Source organism: Carassius gibelio, chromosome B10 (genome assembly GCF_023724105.1).
Source record: "Carassius gibelio isolate Cgi1373 ecotype wild population from Czech Republic chromosome B10, carGib1.2-hapl.c, whole genome shotgun sequence".
In the NCBI taxonomy this organism is placed as follows: domain Eukaryota; kingdom Metazoa; phylum Chordata; class Actinopteri; order Cypriniformes; family Cyprinidae; genus Carassius; species Carassius gibelio.
In genome coordinates, this window is record NC_068405.1 from 7,568,763 (window position 1) to 7,591,195 (window position 22,433).

The 22,433-nt window shown below is 38.1% G+C and overlaps 1 protein-coding gene across 1 annotated transcript in view; it reads left to right on the forward strand.

Moving 5' to 3' along the window:
- adamts6 (ADAM metallopeptidase with thrombospondin type 1 motif, 6) overlaps positions 1–22,047 on the forward strand; it is an 83,652-nt gene extending 61,605 nt beyond the window's left edge. Inside the window, exons 20-25 of the mRNA XM_052567139.1 lie at positions 3,190–3,328; positions 7,242–7,371; positions 10,316–10,520; positions 10,609–10,785; positions 14,516–14,672; positions 17,803–22,047. Of these exons, the coding sequence (XP_052423099.1) occupies positions 3,190–3,328; positions 7,242–7,371; positions 10,316–10,520; positions 10,609–10,785; positions 14,516–14,672; positions 17,803–17,912 (918 nt within the window). The 3' untranslated portion in view covers positions 17,913–22,047. The remainder of the gene's footprint in view (positions 1–3,189; positions 3,329–7,241; positions 7,372–10,315; positions 10,521–10,608; positions 10,786–14,515; positions 14,673–17,802) is intronic.
- Positions 22,048–22,433: the final 386 nt, after the last annotated feature.

The following is a 22,433-nucleotide window of genomic DNA, read 5'->3' on the forward strand; positions in this document are numbered from 1 at the left end:
ACCTCTTTTAGTGGACTTTGCTATCCTAGGAATTACCAAAAGTCGTTTTGTGACCTTAGGGTGTGTGATGGATTGTAACGTGGTAGAAGGCTAGTTAGGTACGCAGGAGCTAAACCATTTAGGGCCTTATAGGTAAGAAATGATCATTTGTAACTGATACAGAACTTAATAGGTAGCCAGTGCAGAGACTGTAGAATTGGGGTAATATGATCATATTTTCTTGACCTGGTAAAGACTCTTGCTGCTGCATTTTGGACTACCTGTAGCTTTTTTATAGAACAAGATGCAGGGTAACCACCTAGAAGTGCATTACAATAGTCCAGTCTAGAGGTCATGAATGCATGAACTAGCTTTTCTGCATCAGAAACAGGTAACATGTTTCGTAGCTTGGTATTGTTTCTAAGATGGAAGAATGCAGTTTTTGTAACATAGGAAATATGATTTTCAAAAGACAAGTTGCTGTCTAATATAACACCCAGAGAAGCAGTGCATCCGTCTAGTTGCAAATTGTAATCTACAAGATTCTGAGTACAGTTTTTTGGTCCAATAATTAATATCTCTGTCTTATCCGAATTGAATAAGAGAAAATTATTGGTCATCCTATCTTTTACATTTTTGACACACTCTGTTAGCTTACATAATTTAGAAGTTTCAGTTGGTCTTGTTGAGATATATAGCTGAGTTTTATCAGCATAACAGTGGAAACTAATCCCATATTTTCTAATAATATTACCAAAGGGCAACATGTATATTGAAAATAGAAGTTGACCTAGGACGGATCCTTGTGGCACTCCATATTTTACTGATGATAAATGAGATGACTCCCCATTTAAATAAACAAAATGGTAGCGATCTGACAGGTAGGATCTAAACAATCTTAGAGCCTGCCCTTGAATACCTGTATAGGTTTGTAATCGATCTATGAGTATGTCATGATCTATGGGGATATATGATATATGTGGCCTACCAGGTTGGAAGAACACTCATGTGAGAGTAGCGTATGTCCACTTTTTCTCTTCTACATATTTTTTTTCCTGTCACTTCTCCACTTTCTTTTCAGTAAAAAAAACACAAGTAATTAGTGACCTCATTAAATTTTATGTGAAAAAAATCATTTTATTTCAATGCTGTTGTTTTACAAATACATTTATTGCATTTGCATTCGTTACTGAATTTGAAGTTGTTTGTTAAAACGGCTGACCAAATTTTATATTTGATAAAACATATAATGGCTAGTGTTTTAAAACATGTAAAGTTTTCTGAAAGTTCATAACAGAATTATGCAACATTTTTGTTTAATCAGTTATTACGTTAAAATGTAAAGTTTTTGAAAGTATATACTGTAGCAGTTATTTGGCAATGATTTTTTACTTATTAATTATCTACAGTTTTAATGTTTTAGTAGAATTGTATTTTTAAAAAGTTGTTTGAAATACATAACGTAAATATCCAGCAATGTATGATTAATTAGTTATTAGTTGTTAAAACATGCAAAGTTAATTACTGTAGTTATTGGTTATCTAAATTTTAACGTTTTTTTGTAAAATGTATTTTTACGTAATGGTTAGTGTTTTAAAACACAAAGTTTGTAATTTACATAAGTATTCAAAAATTGTTTGTTTGATCGGTTATTACTTAAATCCCCTACATAGTGAAATTATTTGTGACAGTGTTTGTTTAGTTAAAGCTGTTTTTTAAGCACATAATGCAATTGTTTAATTAGTTATTAGGAATCTAGAATTTTAAATTTGTACATTTTGGCTAAAGTTTAAAAAATATGTAAAATAATTTAAGTAGATAAACATATTTGTGTAAGAAGACAATTAAGAAGCTATTTCACTAAAGGTTTAAAAAAAACACATTTAATGAGTTGTGTTTCATATGCAATATTCAAACATGTAACATGGCAATATTCGTATGTTCAAATCATTGAGTTTTAATGTGTGTCTGTAAAATGTTTACATGCTATGGAATTTTTTTAATACATAACATTACTTACATGTACAGAATTCAATGATATGTGTGACAGTTTTTAATTATATAAAAAAAAGTTTTTATGTAAATTTATTTAATGTTTTACATAATTGTTATATTCTAGCTGCAACGTAAAAAAATTATTTATTCGAAAATTAAGTCTATAGTCGATTTCAAATTGGAGTAGGCTTTTACACAACTATTCAGGCCTTGCCTTTGAATTATTGTCAGACTATCAAATCTCACACAGTGAAGTTGTCTTATAGTAAAGTCACTGTAGTGTTCTGAATGTGCAGTTTGAAATTGCTTGGCTCATTCTAAATAAAGTCCACATCTGTGTACAAACCTCAAATGAACTCTGGCTCGTGGTTTCAGAGTTAACCGTTATATATGTTTGCACTAAAAACCTCTGTCTGGCCAAATGAGAGTACTCATTTGCACATGCTTTAGCACGCGTGTGTGTGTTCATTCTGAAAATCCCCGTCTCGGCAACCACAATGGCTTTCGCCTGGACAAAAGTGCTGGAAATACCAGTCCTGGTCGCAGCGCCGCTGGAAAACATACAAGTGGCCAGTGCACCGCAAGCCATTCCATTGTGCCCCACACTGGTTAACATGGCTTTCCAATTTATAACACACACACAATTACAGCTCTCTGACTAAGTAATTCAGGAGTGAAGCTGATGTGATATGCTAAATATCTGCTTGTTCAAGCTGAACTGAGGTTGGGCTCATCCAAAAAAAATCTACCCTTCTTAATGATTTGATTGCTCTGTTTCATGCATTTTTAAGACCTCAGTATTTGTCTTTCTGTCACCCATCCAAGACCAACTTCCTTTGCCAAAATCCTTGGGGCAAAAGACCATGGAGGTCTATAATACCTGAAGAAATTCCTATTCATCTCAATGACAGTTGCTTGGTTGGTGCATCCATCTTTTCCCATGGACACATTAAATTGTTCTACTTTTAGCCAGTCAGACAGGGAAATGACATCACGACAACACTGATTGGCTGATTCCACCAAAGAATGTGCACTGCCCCACTATGAATAACTCTAAAATTCTATCTATAAGTAATATACAGAAATGTTATGTCCCTCAGCCTGCTAATTGCCACAATTTGAAAAAAAATAAAAAACAGGTAGACCATTAATTTCTTGATTAAGGCAATATACTAGCAACAGAAAAGTAACCACAATTCATTTTTAATCTTTCAGGTGCTACTTCAGGAACAAAACGTTGGCATCCACTACAAGTTCAATGTGCCGATCCAGCGTACAGGAAGTGGGGACAATGAAGTGGGCTTCTCCTGGCACCATCTGCCCTGGTCTGAGTGCTCAGCAACATGCGCGGGAGGTAAGACAATCAATTATTCACATCCTTATTAAGAAAATTTGTTACACCTATTGATCATTAGCCATGTTTCCATCCAAAGTTGTTAAAGGGTTAGTTCGTCCAAAAATGAAAATTATGTCATTAATAACTCACCCTCATGTCGTTCCAAACCCGTGAGATCTCCTTTTATCTTCGGAACACAGTTTAAGATATTTTAGATTTAGTCTGAGAGCTCTCAGTCCCTCCATTGAAGCTGTGTGTACGGTATACTGTCCATGTCCAGAAAGGTAAGAGAAACATCATCAAAGTAGTCCATGTGACATCATAGGGTCCGTTGGAATTTTTTGAAGCATCGAAAATACATTTTGGTCCAAAAATAGCAAAAACGACGACTTTATTCAGCATCGTCTTCTCTTCTGTGTCTGTTGTGAGAGACAGTTCAAATCAGAACAGGATATCCGGTTCGCGAACGAATCATTCAGTTCACCAAATTGAAATGAATCGTTTTAAACGATTTGCGTCTCTAATACGCATTAATCCACAAATGACTTAAGCTGTTCACTTTTTAAATGTGGCTTACACTCCCTCTGAGTTCAAACAAACCAATATCCCGGAGTAATGCATGCACTCAAACAGTATCTGACTGAACTGCTGTGATGAACACCGAGCCGAGCCAGATAACGAACAATAGACTGACTCGTTCACGAGTGAAGAACCGGTTGCATCGGTGTTCGGATCACCAGTAGTTCTTTCGGACAGTTCGATTCAATAAACTGGTTGAAGAAAACGGTTCACCGGTTCTTTTGCGCTCAACGTAATGGCGTCATTTGTGATGATTGCCCTTGATTCAAGCCTTCGGTTTACATGCGCTCATAACACTAGCACAGAATCAGTTCAGAATCAATCACCAAAAGAATCAGTTCAGTTCAGACGCTCTGTGTGTCGGTCTGCTTCACGCTGAATCATACATGCGCAGTGTCATCAGCTCCTCGGTTCACAAATCGGACGCGTCTGACAGAAACGGTTCTTGACTCGTGAACGAGTCAATGTTTTGTTCGTTATCTGGCTCGGCTCGGTGTTCATCTTCAGTTCTCTCTTCACAGCAGTTCAGTCAATGTACCGTTTGAGTACATGATATTGTTTGAACTTAGAGGGAGTGTCAGCCACATTAAAAAAGTTAACAGCTTAATTCATTTGTGGATTAATGCGCATTAGAGACGCGAATCGTTTAAAACGATTCAGTTCGATTTGGTGAACTGAATGAATCGTTCGCGAACCGGATATCCAGACTGCTTTGATTTGAACTATCTCTCACACAGACACGAAAGAGAAGACAATGCTGAATAAAGTCGTCGTTTTTGCTATTTTTGGACCAAAATGTATTTTCGATGCTTCAAAAAATTCCAACGGACCCTCTGATGTCACATGGACTACTTTGATGATGTTTTTCTTACCTTTCTGGAAATGGACAGTAGACCGTACACACAGCTTCAATGGAGGGACTGAGAGCTCTCAGACTAAATCTAAAATATCTTAAACTGTGTTCCGAAGATAAAAGGAGATCTTACATGTTTGGAACAGCATAAGGGTGAGTTATTAATGACATAATTTTCATTTTTGGGCGAACTAACCCTTTAAATTAACTTACTTGCAAAGTTTCCTTTCCATGTGTTCAAGAGAACAATATCGTCACTTGGAAACAGGTGAAAAGTATTGATAGTAACACTGAAAGTTGCCTCATCATGTGGATCTTTTTCACTAGGCTTGCATAATAAATCAGGATTTCTGATGTTTGGGAATACAGTCTTGTGAGACAGTTATAGGAGGTGATTATACTAAATAATTTTGATGACGGATTTTGGCTTAATGATGGTCATTTGAGATGGTGTTTGATTAGTTATTCCGTAAAAAAAAAAAAAATCACATAATTAGTTGAGGCAAAGTCACATGACTTTTTTCTGATGCGCATCAATTTTTTTATTTAGTAAATGGGTTCCCATTGTAGTTTAGTCACATGGTAAACAATGATCAGACTCAATTGAGCGCAACTTTTTTTATGCACAATTACATGTACATCCTGGGGTTCCATCAAGTGTTTTTATGTGATTATACCAACATTTACATAAAAATAGATGAAAATGTGACGTGGACAGACAGACAAAAAATTTTCTTGATAGTGTCCTTGCCAGGCTTCATACCTAAAAAAAAGGGATATTTCACCAAAAATAGCAATTCTGTCAACAGTGAGTCCAACACAAAAGTTTACATTTCGAATAATTTACTGGTCGTTTTTTTTCTTTTCAGTTACAGTGAACAAGAACTGAGTTTGAAAAAGGAGAGTTCATGAGAAAATCAGCAAAGTCTTGAATAACTGATCTTTTAAATTAATCAGTTCATCCAGTTGATTATAATTGATTATTCATAATCAACTGAACTGATCTGCTTCATAGTTATCAGCGAATACCAACTGAAATTTTGGTTTGGTCTACTTCAATACTTTCATGGTGCTGTGCTTTTATGTTCTTTTTGAATCAAGAAAGCTCTATTTTGCTTTGCTATATCTTTTTTGTGAACTGTATTGGCTGAAAACAACAGAATGAATTTAGAATCCGAGTCATCTTTTTTTTTTATTAGTTATAAGATCCAACAGAATGATAAAATGTGTATTTTATCTGACATATGACTATATGGTCCATCAATTTGTACTGCTAATGTACAAGCTATGCAGTGAACAGAAAGGCTGCCTCTTATTTCAACATCTGAATGTCATAACCACATGTAAATGTGAGCCCACACCTCAAATATGACCAGACTGTTCAGGCTGCCCCGAAATAAATGGCTTTCTTACAACAATAAATAGTTTTCCTCTCTGCTTTTTTTAAAGTGTGGCCATTGAAAACATTCAAAATACTTGTTATATTTCACCAAAATATGCAAACATTGCAGGCTAGTCCATGGAGGGTTTTCTCCGGGCTCAGTGAACTCGACCTCATTTGTTGCTCAATTCATTTGAACACATTGTAGTTTATATGGAAATACCCCAGAGCAACACTTATGTCATTTGTGAAATTTTGTGTTATTAATACAACTCACGGCTGTTCTGTTGGCAAGCCACACAGGGAGCATTTAAACACAGAGTGAACTGCCATAAAAATTCTGCAATATTCTTTTAAATATGATTCTTTACTCACACCGCTACAGATGCTTGGACTTGATTCCTGCTTTTCTACAAACTCCCATTAAATTTAAATGTTGCCGTCTTATTTTTTTTAAACGTTATGTGCAACAGCACTGATAATGGTCTTACATCATGAACTGATGTCATGAGATTTTACATTTACCCCCTAGTTTGGTTTCAGCGAATCAAATCTCTTTTCTCGAAAGGGGTCATCGGGCTCCCACCTGAGTATTTCATTATTTCAGTTTCCCAGTCAAGAATGTCGTATTGGCAGCTATTAGATCCACCTCACAAGGTGGCCTTGCGCATTAGCCAAGCTTGGCATAAACCGTCTTAACTGGAGGCTAATGTCTTTCCTTATGGGCCCCAAAGAGCCCCTGCACCAAAGGATCCTAGCACTGAGGATATAGCGTAGCACACTATTCTGCCATTACTGTGGTAAGGCTCACTTTTCACAACCAAGAGCCAAAGAAAAGATTGGCTTCTCTGTAAAAGTCATTCACTAAGACACTCACTTCAACCGAGGCATTTACACACCTAGATATAATACTGAGGGAAAAACAATATCGCCTCCGTGCCTCCATCCACACAGAGTGCTCTGTCAGCAAGTGGACCCCTAGAGACGAGACAGAGAAGTAGTTTTACCTCAGGGATCGACGCCGACCACACGCGCGAGCTGCTGAAGTGTCAAGAGCGATCTCCCAGCCGAGAGCGCCAGGCAGATGAATGAAATGATGCTTTATTGTCTTTTTGTAGGCTCGCAGAAGCAGGAGGTGGTGTGTAAAAGACTGGACGATGGTTCTGTGGTCCAAAACAGCTACTGTGACCCAGACGGCAAACCACCAGGGAACCAGCGACCCTGCAACACTGAGCCGTGTCCTCCGGAGTGAGTATGGCAAATTTGAGGAGTAATTTGAATCTTAATCTGAACATTTGTGATTTATATCAGGAAAAAATGATTAGGGGTGCATGATATATATTGGCCGATGATTAATGCGCATCTCGTCAGTAAAGCCGGTTATCTAATCAGTGGTAAATTCCATCAGGTGCTTGATTTCACACAGAGCAGCTGTGGCAGATATATATATCGTGCACCCCTAAAAATTATATAAATATTAAATAATTAAAGTAAAGCCTATTCATAACCATTACCACTACTGAAAAACAAAGCAAAACTGATTTAAAAAGTACATTTTCAAATTTTTTAAATAAAAAATTTATTCTAAATTACTGTAATTTTCTCAATTCTCATTCAGTCATTCTCATTTCGGTAATGACATATGAAAAATAATCTGGATAATTTTTATTATTAAACTAGTATCAATTAAATTCAGTATAATGAAAACTATCATCATACTTTCTTAAAATTGGGAAAGTCACCCAAAAATGAAAATTCTATCATTAATTAATTAATTACTCACTCTCATGTCGTTCCAAATCTGTATGACCTTTGTTCATCTTTGCAACACAAATGAAGATATTTTTGATGAAATCTGAGAGCTTTCTGACCCTTCATAAACTGCAATGCAACAGAAATATTCCCAGAAACATCATTCTCACTATGTTAATGTTGTCCAAGTAACATCACTGGTTTTCTGTGTGAGGAGAAAACACAAATACTGACTTTATTCAACAGTTCTCCACAATGTACCACACAGTACCACAATGCCTGAGCGTGCTGTTACTGATGTAGAGCATGCATGCGTTGCTCCTTGTACTCTTGTCCACATTGAAAGTGAAAATCCTGAACAACATGACAAAATTTCAAGCAAGCAGAAGATATTTGATGTACAGTTATGAGTAGTGTAATTACGAACAAGAACAAGAAGCAGGGCTGCCCAGCGTGACGCCGTAGTAAAAGAAATCAAACATCTATCAAAATTTCCTGTCACTTGTCACTTGTAATGGTCACAGCTGGTTACAAGATGTAGATTTTAATGAAAAAGCTGTATTGCATCACATCACGAGACTCTGTTGAAGTATACTACTGAGAAATAGGGTTTAACTCTCAAGAAATTAATGTCACAGTGTTGAAAAAAATCTTAATGTTTATAAAAATAAGGTTTTTATTTATTTCATACAAAATCAACTTATATACTATACTATACTATATATATATATCATTTTCCTTGAATCCTGAGGTGAAGTATATCTAATTTCCTAAACCTATGGCTCAACATGTACTCAAGGTTTTGCTCTCTTTGCCAGCCTAGGATGAAAAAATACAGAAATTTTATTCTGTTTTGATGAGCCTTATCAAAATAGCACATAGCTGCCCGGCAATAAAAAGCCTAAAAGGCCACAACCCGTAATGTTTAATTTGTCTTCATAGCACCCCGGCCATAAAGAGCCTCTTTGAAGACGACTTAAAAACTAAGCAACATGATTTATTTCTTCATATGTTGCCTATTTTCATTTGGACTTTGGTGCCAAAATCCTAAAGGCGTCCAAAAAAAGTATGAGTGATCACCTGTGTTTAATTGTATTGGCTAGCGCAGTTTATGAACCCTCAAGGGACAATATCCATAAACGTGTGGAGTATGCGTGTGTGCGGCAGCCAGACGCACTTAGCGCTCATTTTCAATGGGGCGAGCAGCTGAGCAAAGTTCACTTGTGTCTGCAAATCTTAAATTGGAAGGAGGAATTAAATGGTTTTGGCCTCTGCGCTCTTGCATCTTGCCAGAGGAGGGTTTAGTGAACCTGAACCCTAAGATGGGCATCGCTAATAACATCATCTACAATCTATTTCCATCTCCACCTGATGTCAGAGGAATGCAGTCTCTGGCCCAGAAAGGGTCATGATGGTCATTCGAGAACACCCTGTTGTTTTCGGGGAGGTAATTTTCTCTAATGATCTTGCAGATAATGACAGATTTTATTTCATTAATAATTGATGTCCAACTTTAATTTTATTGTACTTGTGGTGTTTCATAAGACACATCATCCGTTGCTTTATCAGAGCATCGCCAAGAGAATGCAAACAAACTGCACGGAACTTAATTCAGCCGTAACAAATGATAAAAAGTCAGACATTTATATAAAAATGTCTGTTTTCCACAGCCCAGCTAAAAGTGTGGAACTCATTTAGCCAAAAATGAAGACAAATTGAACGCGAATTTGGAATTGTTGTTGCCATTGTGTGGAGTTCACAACCCGTTGAACGTTGACAATGAGTATTTGCAGGGTCCAAAAACGAAATGAGAGTGCAAATATGGTTTTGGCGAGTAAATAAAATGGCGTTTCAGGCCATTTATGCCAGAAGTTTGTTTTCCCAGTAATTCCAGACTGCCATGTGGCGAGAGATTATTTGCGTTGAGCCCCTGAAAATAATATATAAAAATCAAAATCAAGATCTTGATGGTTTTATTCAAGGATGCTGGAAGTGTGGAACAGTCTCTGCTAAGGAGAATCGATTTATTTATTACTATTTGTAATAAGGGCAACAAAAATATATTTTGATGAAATAACGCATGTACAGTTCTGTGGTTGGTAATAAACTTTTGTGAATTTTTGTGAAAACAGTCAGAAAGATTACCATCACTCCAGTCTTCAGTGTCACATGATTATTAAGAAATCACTCTAATATGCTAATTTATTGTTTTAATTAAAACATTTTGTGTGGAAACAATGACTTTTTTTGGATTCTCTAAAGTAAAGAAATATGAAAAGAACAATTTACTTGATATTTATTTTTTATTTATCTTTTTTTTTTTTTCTGAGCATATTTCACCAAATAAATATTTTATAATGCAGAATACAGTTCTGTGGTTGTTAGGGTATATTTTTTGCATCAAAAAGCACAGTTTGGACTGCATTTATTTGTGTTTCAGGTGGTTTATCGGTGACTGGTCAGAATGTGGGAAGACCTGTGATGGAGGCGTCCGAACACGCACTGTTTTGTGTATCCGTAAAATCGGACCCGCCGAGGAAGAAACCCTGGAGGACAGCCACTGCCTGACCCATCGGCCAATAGAACAAGAGTCCTGCAACAATCAGTCCTGTCCGCCCCAGTGGGTGACGCTGGACTGGTCCGAGGTGACTGGATGTGTTTGTACATATTTGGATTTCCTCTAGAATGCCTGGTAATCTTCTTCTTCTAATAATGTTGTGTTTTTGTTCATAGTGTACCCCAAAGTGTGGCCCTGGCTTCAAGCACCGCATAGTTCTATGTAAAAGTAGCGACCTGACCAAAACCTTCCCACCAGCGCTCTGTTCTGACCACAACAAACCTCCAGTCCGTATGCGCTGCAGCCTTGTTCGCTGTCCGCCGCCAGGCTGGGTCCCTGGAGAATGGGGACAGGTAATACAAGTTTACTCATCCACAGTTTTATTCATCCTGATGAGGACAGTTTAATAGAAAGGTTGCAGGTTGCTTTTGGTTTGTTTCTGTTCATCTGTATGCTAGGAGTCTTATCTATATACAGTCTTGATTTTCTGCAAAACTCTGGACCAAAAACACTGAGTCATTCATTTACTCATAGACATACAAAATCTCCCTCCGATCAAATTGTGTTCTAGAGACACTGAGATCGGACTGAATTTGCACTTTAGCATCAGCAATTAAAGGGCCAGAGGGGGTTCGAGTCTCCAGAACCCGACTGTTCTGCTCTTTAGATTCAAGTACCAGCCTACATTTTTCTCTGATTGAATATAATTTCATTTAAAATTGGTTGCGAAAACAGTTTCAGATCAACTGTAAAATGCAATCGTATTCAGGCTTGAATATACATATTTGAGATGTCATTATGGTTTAGAACAAATAAAGAAAACACACTATTTATGAGTATTTTGATGATATAAAATATTCCTGCATCCAAAGAACACTGATTTATGGATTTTTACACCCCAGCAGTAGTTTTGTGCATAATTCTGAATGTACAAAATAAAGAAAACTGTACAGCAATCCCTGGTCTGAAAATGCCCAGGCTGAGCAAAGACTGTTTTAATACAGCGTGAAAAAGACCATGTGTTTAGTTGACGTCAACAGAATTTACACTCGCATGATAAACTAGCGTCTCTGGAAAGCCAGTGACGTGTGTTTCCGTGAGTGACAGCGAGTATAACAGCCCAAGAGTGTGGAAGTGGTAGTAATATCATCCAGATTGTTTGAAGTTTATCTCTGGAGTAGACACGGTTTTCTGTCAATGCCAGGAATATGTTTTAAAAAAGACAAAACACATCACTTTCTGACAGATCCTGTGGTTTCTCTTTTTAAAATAATGTTACGATCATAATAACTGTGGTGACTTATAGTAAATCTTTTTAAAAATACCAAAAACAAAAGATAGACAGGTAACATGGTATTCAATATAGAAAAAAAATCTAGGGCAGAATATGATCTTATCTTTCATGAATTGATTGAAATGAACAATAAAAATTAGTTTGTTGGCTTTTGAATGAATTGCAGAAAATAAAATATGTGCCCAAACAAATGTTTATGACACGTTTTAGTCGTTGTGATGATCTTCAACAACTAGTTTAAATACTCTCAGCAAACATCCGTTGGAGTACTGTCATCACTTGAATATCAGCCAATCAGATTCACACTCCTCTCAGCCAATCAGATTCACACTCCTCTCAGCCAATCAGATTCACACTCCTCTCAGCCAATCAGATTCACACTCCTCTCAGCCAATCAGATTCACACTCCTCTCAGCCAATCAGATTCACACTCCTCTCAGCCAATCAGATTCACACTCCTCTCAGCCAATCAGATTCACACTCCTCTCAGGCAATCAGATACACACTCCTCTCAGGCAATCAGATACACACTCCTCTCAGCCAATCAGATTCACACTCCTCTCAGCCAATCAGATTCACACTCCTCTCAGCCAATCAGATTCACACTCCTCTCAGCCAATCAGATACACACTCCTCTCAGGCAATCAGATTCACACTCCTCTCAGCCAATCAGATTCACACTCCTCTCAGCCAATCAGATTCACACTCCTCTCAGCCAATCAGATTCACACTCCTCTCAGCCAATCAGATTCACACTCCTCTCAGCCAATCAGATACACACTCCTCTCAGGCAATCAGATTCACACTCCTCTCAGCCAATCAGATTCACACTCCTCTCAGCCAATCAGATTCACACTCCTCTCAGCCAATCAGATTTGAGGACTGGAAAGTACTGTTGTATATAATAAAATATAAACCATCAATATTGACTTCATGTACAATTCTACACCACTTATAAGTGATAATGAAAGTTAAAAAATCAATAATTTTATGATCTGAAAAATATATTAAACTTTCAAAAGTCCAGATTTTTCCTGAATGTACCTGAATGAAGCTACAACTGCTGTTGTACGAGTTTCGCCATCCCATGATTCCCGCATTGAACTGGGACTCGCATAATGGAGAGGCTGTTGAAGGGTGCTGTGGGCCAAAAGGTCACTGGTTCAAATCCCACTTAAGGCCCTCACTGACATATGCTGTCTTTCAGGGCTCGCACTCTAATAAATTCTGTTTAATTTGAAGGGGATGAAATGGGAAGACTGTTGGAAACTCATCTGAGATGTCTGCACTCCTTGTCCCGTGAGGGGTCCTTCACTGTGGGTCTTACATGACTAAATCCACATCAGATCCTTGTTTGCATGCGACGTCAACGTTTCTGTGGCATTCACACTAGGCTCTACAACAGAGTGACTAATGAGTGAAATTTGTGTATTGTATTGGGTTTCTAGGCAACTCTTTGGTTTTCCATTGAATCACTGAGCTAGATCATGGTAGGAGACTACTGGAATACATCTCAGTTTCACTTCAGACAGACGCAATTTACTCCCTCCAGCAACGTCGAGACCTCTAATGTAGAACAGCTGACAGTAGTCAGAGATTCAATTAAACTATTACAATGACATTCCACAAGTAGCTCTCGCTCCTTCGTTTTGGAGCATTGATTTCGGGCCAGAATTCACAAGCTTGCCACAAACCGCCTGATACACACAGCACACAAACATGCCAAGTGCAGACTAAAATCACTTATACCAGTCTGATTGGTTTGGCTTCTACACAATGGACTCTATGCACACTACGATCTCAGAGCCAAATGAGTTTCCGATACAGAGTTCTCCTATAGAAAACTGGTAGTAGCAAACTCAAATTTTGAATAACTGTCGATCACAACTAATTATATCGTATTTATATATATATATATATATATATATATATATATATATATATATACACACACACACACACACACACACACACACACACACACACACACACACACTGTATAAGCAACTGTTTTAGGCAACATTTTAGTAATGAAGGTGTGAAGTGTGAAGATAGATCATATCAATATTGCTATGTCTTCTTCCTCAAGACTTAATTTTGCGCTTATTTTTTCTCTTATTTTCCATACACTGCACTGCACTGGAAGCTGCGGTGAGCACTGAGTGCCACTAAACGCGGAAGCAATCATCTACAGAGTGCATTTATAGAAGGCAACATGTTTTTATGATTATAAGAAATAACCAGTTGCTAAATTTCCCCGTGGTTCTGGCATTGAAGGTTCAAGAGAGAGAGAGAGTTTTGTTTGAGATACTTGGTAGAAATTATAAGATATCCTTGAGAACACCTTAGTATTCAACTTTATTTCAGAATTGAATTTGATTTCAGGTTTGCTTGCCCCTTAATACTCTGTAAATCAAACTAAATGTTGTTGGTAACCATTGTCCTGTTTGAGTCAATGGTTTTCGGCTATAATAGGTTGCAAAGTGGAAAAGACATCCACTAGGTGAAGTCTAACTAAATTGGCTCATTATGGCAAAGTGGCTCAGAATATATTAACCTTGCTTTTGCTTATTCTTACATGTGGCCTCATATTTCATCTCAGACATGCTCTTCACTAATTGTTGCGCCATTTCAAACAACTGATTTTATTATTGTATTCAACTTTTAATAGAAATAGGAAGAGCTGAAGAATGTTAATATCAGTATCTGTATTAATATCTCTGCATGCCCAGTTATGACATATGTACTGTATTAGAGGCTGTACTAAAGGCTCGCGTGTGTTTTTGCAGTGCTCTGCTCAGTGCGGAATAGGGCAGCAGAAGCGGCTGGTTCAGTGTCTGTCATATACGGGACAGCCCTCCACTGAATGTCAAGAGTCACAACGGCCCAACATCATGCAGCAGTGTGAAAGCAAATGTGACTCTACACCCATCTCCGGTGGCGACGGTAAGTCAATCACCCTTCCGCTAATCCCGTGGTTTATGAGCGTCTCGTATGAGCTGCATCTGGCTTTGATCACAGTGTTGACATTTACAAAGTTTGTGGCCTCTGCGTTCAATTTTGAATTAACAAAGGATTATATTGTTCTGTTCTTGCCTGTTATTAACTACCTCAGTTTGGAATCGAGACACTATTTAGGCGATCCTGGATTCAATAAAACTTCCATGACCCTCACGAAATGGATCCCTATTCAGATTCCTTCACCGGGGAAGCAGCGTTAGATTATCTCTACTAATGGACCCTAATAGGATTAGTTGTATCCTAATCAACAGCAGTGACAGAATGTCTACTTCCATTGTCATCAGCCATGGCAGTTTAGAGAGTCTAATAAGGAAAACACATTAATTGAGGGAGGGCCAGTTAGCACCATCAGCACACTGTCACGCTAATGCAGATGGCCGTCTGCCCGTGCCGTGAATCAGGTCGCTCTGTTTTTACGCTTAGATGCTGTAATTTCTATAAGAGGCTTGTGTCCAGGCCCCGAGTCATGGCCTCTTTTGAAGGAGAATTTAGAGTTTTGGCTTTGACACAAAGGAAGTCTATTAGCTTTTCAGTGCTGCAGGGTCATGCAAGATTCTGTCCCTGTCCTACAGAATCCCTCTTGGACCCGAAAATATCTTTTAATTGGTACTCTATTCAGTGCCTGTTTAGAAATGCCACAGAATAACCTTTTCATGCAAATGTAAATACATTTTTGACTGGTTAACAGATACAGGCATGTCTTCGTGATGGTTTCCCCAACAGCACAGTGTCACATTTGCGATTTTAGAACAATTAGTGGAGTGGCTACCAAGCTGCTAGATTCAATGCAGATTTCACACCTAACCACAGGAATACCTTGGCTAACCATCTGTCCATCATATTCACTCAAATGTATGGTCCTATGATTATTGCGATGCGGAAAACATGGACGGAATCCAGTCATAAAAATGGTTAAACGTGGAATGTCATGGAATTTGTCAAATATTGTGTTAACCAAAAGTAGGTCAGTACACTTCGATTAAAATGTGATATGGACTAGTGTCTGTAAATATTAAGCTGAAAAAATACAATGTAAATACACATCCTACATGTTCTGCGTGTCTTTGTGTGAATGAATGGCGCTGACGCGTGGTTTCATTTATTGCACACATACTTAAGCGTGCGTGACCCTCTCATTGTTTTTATTCGCTGCCTCAACAATATAAGAATACATGAACACGTGAACATCTCTAGAACTGCTCTGAGAGTCACTTCACTCACGTAAGACCTTCGTTCATCTTCGAAACACAAATTAAGATTTTTGATGAAATCTGAGAGCTCTCTGACCCCCCATAGACAGCAAGGGTACTACCACGATCAACACACAGAAATGTAGCAAGTACATCTGTAAAACCTAACCCTAACCTAACCCTAACCCTAAAATAGTCCATGTGACATCAGGGGCTCAAACCATAATTTTTCGAAGCTACGACAATCTTTGTGTGCAAAGAAAACAGCTATAACATCATTTATTAAAAAATTCTCCTTCCCAAGTAACCATCTTAACACAATTTTGGAGAGCCCCCAAGAACGTAATAAATGAAATCAGCATTGTTTACGTTCAGTAGACAGTTTGTGGTGATTACGTTAATTACATTCGGAGGTACTCTCCAAAAGTTCTCCATCTAGCCTGCTACCTTCCCTGACAAAATGTGATTATTTTACTACAAATATCATGGTTAAACTATTGTTAGTGTAGCAAAACCTTGGCTTATTTGTGGTTACCATGATCTACACTGTTGAAAAAAATCCAGCATATGCTGGTTACATTATTTTTAAGAATCTTGGTCATGAGCTGGTTTAAGCTGATCATGTGCTGGTCCTAAGCTGGTCCTGAGCAGGAGCTAGTTGCTTAGGACCAGCTTAGGACCAGATAAGAACCATCTTAAACCAGCTCATGACCAGCAGCCATGCTTCAAAACATACCTAACTAGCATATGCTGTTTTTTTTTTTTTTTAAACAGGATAACTATATTAACCATATAAAAAAAATTGTAGTAAAACCATGGTTAGCTTCTTTAAGGATTAGCATATTAATTATTCTAATTATCCTTCTTGCTTAGAGTGTCTGCAATTTACCAAACTACTACCACTTATGTGTGCTATTTACTATTTGTAGCTACCTCTGCTACAAAATGATAACTGGAAAGGCTAATAACTGGATTAACAAGATGAAGGTACTATAATAGGCATAGAATCTTACACAACAACAATTCTTAGTGTAAATTTGTCATGTTGCATCTGATTAGGACAACATGTAACAAGGTTGGGACAGACTGGAAATAAACATTAGCACAGGCCGGGTTGTAAATCATCATGGGCCGCTAATTATGAAGTTGACATATTTTAATTCTTTCAATTGCCGCTCCCTTTCACTAGCATATGAAAACTTGAGCCACTCACCCATGCACTGATTACCACCTAGATTCACACAGACATCTGAAATATGACTCGCATTCGAAGAACCCAAAAGATGGTCCTCCAAACATGCTTTTCATTAACAACGATGAGGGATATGAGTAAAAATTTCTTCAATGTAGTCAATATAGAAACTCAAAAGACTAGTTTAATTACTGGAAGCTTGTTCAGTTTCAAAGTAGCTGGTGTTTATTCCAACGAGGAGCTCATGAGAGATTTAAGAGAGAGAGCTGGGCCCAGTTGTAGATCCAGCAGTCCCTGGGTTCTGATCAAAGTCCTGAGTCACTTTTCCACACAGACTTGCCTATCATATAATTGGATAGTTCAACCAAAACTAAAAGTCTGTCATGATTTACTTGCCTTCATGTCATTCTAAACTCATCTGACTCATTTTTCTTAATGATACCTTTATTCTGATTTCGGAGCTTGACAGTCCCAACGAAAATTAATCTTTTGTTCCACTAGAGCAACAAAAAAAGTCATATGAGGGTGAATAACTGATGGCAGACTTTTCATTTCAGGGTGAACTATGTCTTTAAAAACCTTTCAAGTTTCCCCTTTGTGGTTCCCCAGTATCATCCACTTACTCACTCCTTCACGTATCCTTTCTCATTCCACCTTTTTTCTCTTCCCCTAGAGTGCAAAGACGTAAATAAGGTGGCATATTGCCCGTTGGTGCTGAAGTTCAAGTTCTGCAGCCGTGCGTACTTCAGACAGATGTGCTGCAAGACGTGCCAAGGACACTGACCCCGTGGAGAGAAGCAGAGACAGATGCTGCAACGAGGAAAAGCGAGAGAAAACTGGCAGAGAGAAAAGTCAACGCTGGGCACAGAAGAAGGAAGGAAGGCTCTCTCTCGCTAATCAACACACACACAACTGTTTTTAGCCCTGTGGAACCCAAACCACTGCTCAGCACTGCGCTGACACCTGTCTTATTTTCACTTCTGTGAAGTGGGAATGTATAAAATTATCATTATTGTTGTTATTTTTATAATAATAATAATAATAATTGCTATTGGTTATTATTATTATCAATGTCTTTCTGTTGTTATAATCCAAAGTGCTGGACACAACACTCACAGAAGTACCACGGCAGAGGTTTACTTCAAGGCTCCCACATAAGGGAGCTCGGGACATTGGTATAACCCTGGGTCCTGCAAACACACTCCTAACATCGTTCTGTTGGCAACACTGCATTCAGGAGCATTCAAACTGACAATGATTGCTGGCAGCATCAGAGCGACTGGAAATCATTTGTTTTGAGTAAGAGTTGGCGATTTGAGGCAACGTGAGTGTCAGAGACAAAGTACTGTAACCAGCAACCGGAGTGCAGACACTGTCATTCATGTGATCCGGCATCTGATACAGCTGTCTAATAGGAACATTTCCAAACATGGATAGTACTGAAATTTGGTGACTGCAACATGCATTAGGTTTAAGGTAAAAATAACAATCCAAATGTTCCACCCAAATTATCTTTTTCGCTCCTAAAGTCAAAGAAGTATAGATCAGGGATAACCAGTCTTGTTCCTGGAGACTTCAGTTCCAACCTACTCCAACACATCTGCCTGTTGATTTAACTAAACTCTGCGGGATGGTTGTCCCCCATGAGCAGGGTCAGTATATATTTAACAGACCAGGTGTGTCCAATCCTACTCCTGTAAGGCATAGGTGGAGCGTGTGTAAGGCTGGGGAAGGCTCCTGTACGAACAAATTAAATATATTGCGTTTGTTGCTAACAAAGTGAAAATGAATATAAAGTGTTGATTGTGGCATTAGATTAAGATCTGCTCATGTTGCACCAGGGTTACCAGGTTTTCGCAAACAAAACATGTCCAACTTCTACTGAAAACTAGCCCAATCGTAAAATACAGGTAAAACTATTTTTTAAATACTAGGTAAAAATCACATTCTAAATACACGTTTTTCAGCGGGGATCCACTAGTAAAATTTGCATTCCAGGGTCTAAAAATCACGTTATTGGCGTCGCTTCAACCTGCGGACATGAAAAACAACCCGCAGTTTAAATAAATCAACTCCATAGCGAATTCCAATTGATCACATGTTTAGAACGTTCCATTTTAGCCCATTACCATGATTCTGCCAGCAGTGGGCACTTGTTCAATATGATCAATGATGTACATCCAAATCAATGAGACTGATGAAGGTTAGCAAAGGAAAGGACATAAAAAAACAAGTGTAGCCAGTGTAGGACAGTGGCCCTCCTGGAGCAGGATTGGACACCCCTAGATGGTTAGGCAATGTTGTTCAGCTTGTCCTGTTGCTTCTTGCGGTTAGATTGAGATCATGCTAGATATGCATGTGGTTTAATTGAAATCCATCATTTGGAATTTCTACAGTATGTACATTTATTCACTTGGCAAATCCTTTTTCCAGAGCAACTTCCATTGCATTCATAGTTTACAACCCTTGACCTTGGCATGGCTTGAGCCAGGCTCTACCAGTTGAGGAACTTCTAAACTAAAGTTGTTTTGACAGTAACTTTCGAAAGTCAGATAGAGACCCAAGGGCAAAAGACCAACAGGGTAGTGTGATTGGGTGCTTTGGTGCTGAACTTCTGCAGAAGAAATCTCAATTAGAGCTTCAGAGTCCAGATGTTCAGTTGAGTTAGCCACCTGTTTAACTGAGCTGAATCACATGACCACGGGCCAAAGAATTCCACCATTGTCTGACACTCGAACAAGGCCTGAAAATCAGATCAGTTCCGAAGGGACGTTTCTACTATTGTGTCTCTAGAATTATTGTGGACACCAGAGGGACATTAATTGCTATTCTGACGTGATTCTGCTTTATGGATCCATATTCTGCTTTAAATTCTAGGGTTCTGACATCTATGCGTCTGTTCCGGGGACCAGCATGTTCCAGACGCAATAATTTTCACATAAAATGCGTGCTGCAGCCACACTCCGCCACATTATCAGCAGAATACACAGACAATCCATCAGCACAGGGATGACTTGCTTGGAGATCTCCAGGTCTGTGATGCTGATGCATTAGTAAAGTTAAGTGAAGGGCCAGTGCCTGGGTAACCTGCCAGACCCCGCAGATCCGGTCTGCCATCGACTACCTCCAAAACACCCCCTCTTCCTCCTTCCCTGAGATCACAGTGCTTCCAGCCCACACTCTTAAACCCTCCACACTCAATGGTGCTTTTCTTTCCTCGGTGGAGGACTGTTTGTTCCACTGCCCTTCTTCCGCTCATCTTTTGAGTGGGCGGCTCTTCTGGCCCCATGGTGCTATAAGACCTTGATGCTTTCTGGGTATGCGGTCTGACAGAAAAGCAAGAATACTTAAGCTCTATTCCAAATCCTAGTGAGCTCCCTACCTAAACCATCTTTTTAAGGAATCATAGGTCTTTCTGGTGCAATGGTCGTTCCAAAAAGTAGGCTGTTCCTTTTTATGGGACCTTTTTTTAAACACATTTAAAGGCAAGATAACATTTTCAGCATCGGACAAAGTGGAAAGATATGTGCTATGCATTTTTATGCTTTTTGGACTAATGTGTCATTAGCTTAGCTACTGGAATCAATTGTGCGTCATGTTTACTGTGCACTTTACGAATGCTATTTGTGTGGCATGTGGGGTTGTTGCCTACGTAGTGTTTCAAATCCGACAGTCGACAGGTCCTATTCCCATTACAATGCTGCTTTAGGCCTGAAATATACTCTACACAACCATACAAATGCAAATTCTCGCTAAGCTGCATATCACATGTTGCATTACAAAACATGTTGGACCACGTCACATTCGTAGCATTGACACATTCTAAGTCATGTTTCTTGACATGGAAAGCATATGACTAAACCACACAAAGAAAAGCAGCTTGCTAGGTTTTGGAACACAGCTTTTGTGTCTTTCTTACTGTCCTTTTACTTCACATTGGTTTATGTCTTGCATTTTTCCATCATCCATGGCTGAATGACTTAACCCTGGTCTCTCTTAGCCAAGGGAACATCAAATGATACAGAATCAATTTTAGATCTCACCATTGTTACGAGACACAACTGATTATTGAAATGAGGAGTTATGGGACATTTTGATGTTTTTTTAATCATACAACCATTCTACTTTTGCTGCTGCTACTTTTTTGTAGCCACAAATACAATATTAATCGATTATGTATTATAAAATGTTTATATTGGGATTATTCAACAGTGAACATTGAACAGCGGAATTGTAGGCCCAACATGCTGAGCATCCTGTAAATCCTAAGGCTTGAAGTACAAGTTTACTGGCTTTTGGGACATGGACTCTCAATAAGACACTCAATGAAACTGGTACTGATCGCTGTGAACTTGTGTCTTTGAATGTCACATTGTTTAACCTGTACCTATAGAAGAGAGGTTTGCTTTTTTTTTTTGTGAATAGTTGCTTACATTTTATATTCAGTATTATTAATGTTGGTACACTGTTACTAATTTCTTTTTTTTTTTCATTTGTAAATTATATGCTAATTTATTGCCATGTGTCACTTGTCTTATGTATGTTTCACTGCATGCAAACTGAAATCTAGCCTAGTGAAATCGATGCAGTGGAATAACACCCTTCACGATCTTGTTTTAGTCTTGGTAAAATGTGAGTTTGAATGTGTCTTATTTGCTACTAGAGCGCTCTTAAAACTGTGTCAGAATGCTTTTGTGTGACTAGGTGCGTTTGAGTGTGTGTTTGTTGTTACTGATGATATTACTGCACTGTTTCTCGAGGGCCAGTGCTCACAAAAATAATAATAATAAATAACGGTAAATGGTGTCAAAGTGTAAGGACAAAAATATTCCCATAGTAACTTTAACATTCTCAGTCATTTGGCTTGTACCCTTGGTGAATCCAACAATATGTAATGGATCCTGAATAAAATGACTTTAAAGGGGTTGTGTTTGCTTAGAAGTTATTTTCTGTGGTCTCCCACAAATGGGAGATGTATATCTAAATTACATATATATATATATATATATATATATATATATATATATATATATATATATATATAAAATATATTAAATTTATTATAAAGTTTACTGCCTGAGAACAATGGGCTCTTTCATTAAAAGGGATAGTTCACCCAAAAAGGAAAATTCTGTCATCATTTACTCAACCTTGTGTAATTCCAAACCCAAAAGACTTGCTTTCTTTCATTTTTTCATTTTTTTTTTTCAGTTGCTGAATTCTGAAATTAGTTGCCTGAATCTTTATTTAAAGGAAACATAGATGTGTACTTTTGAACGTCTAGCAGAATATAAACATCCCTTT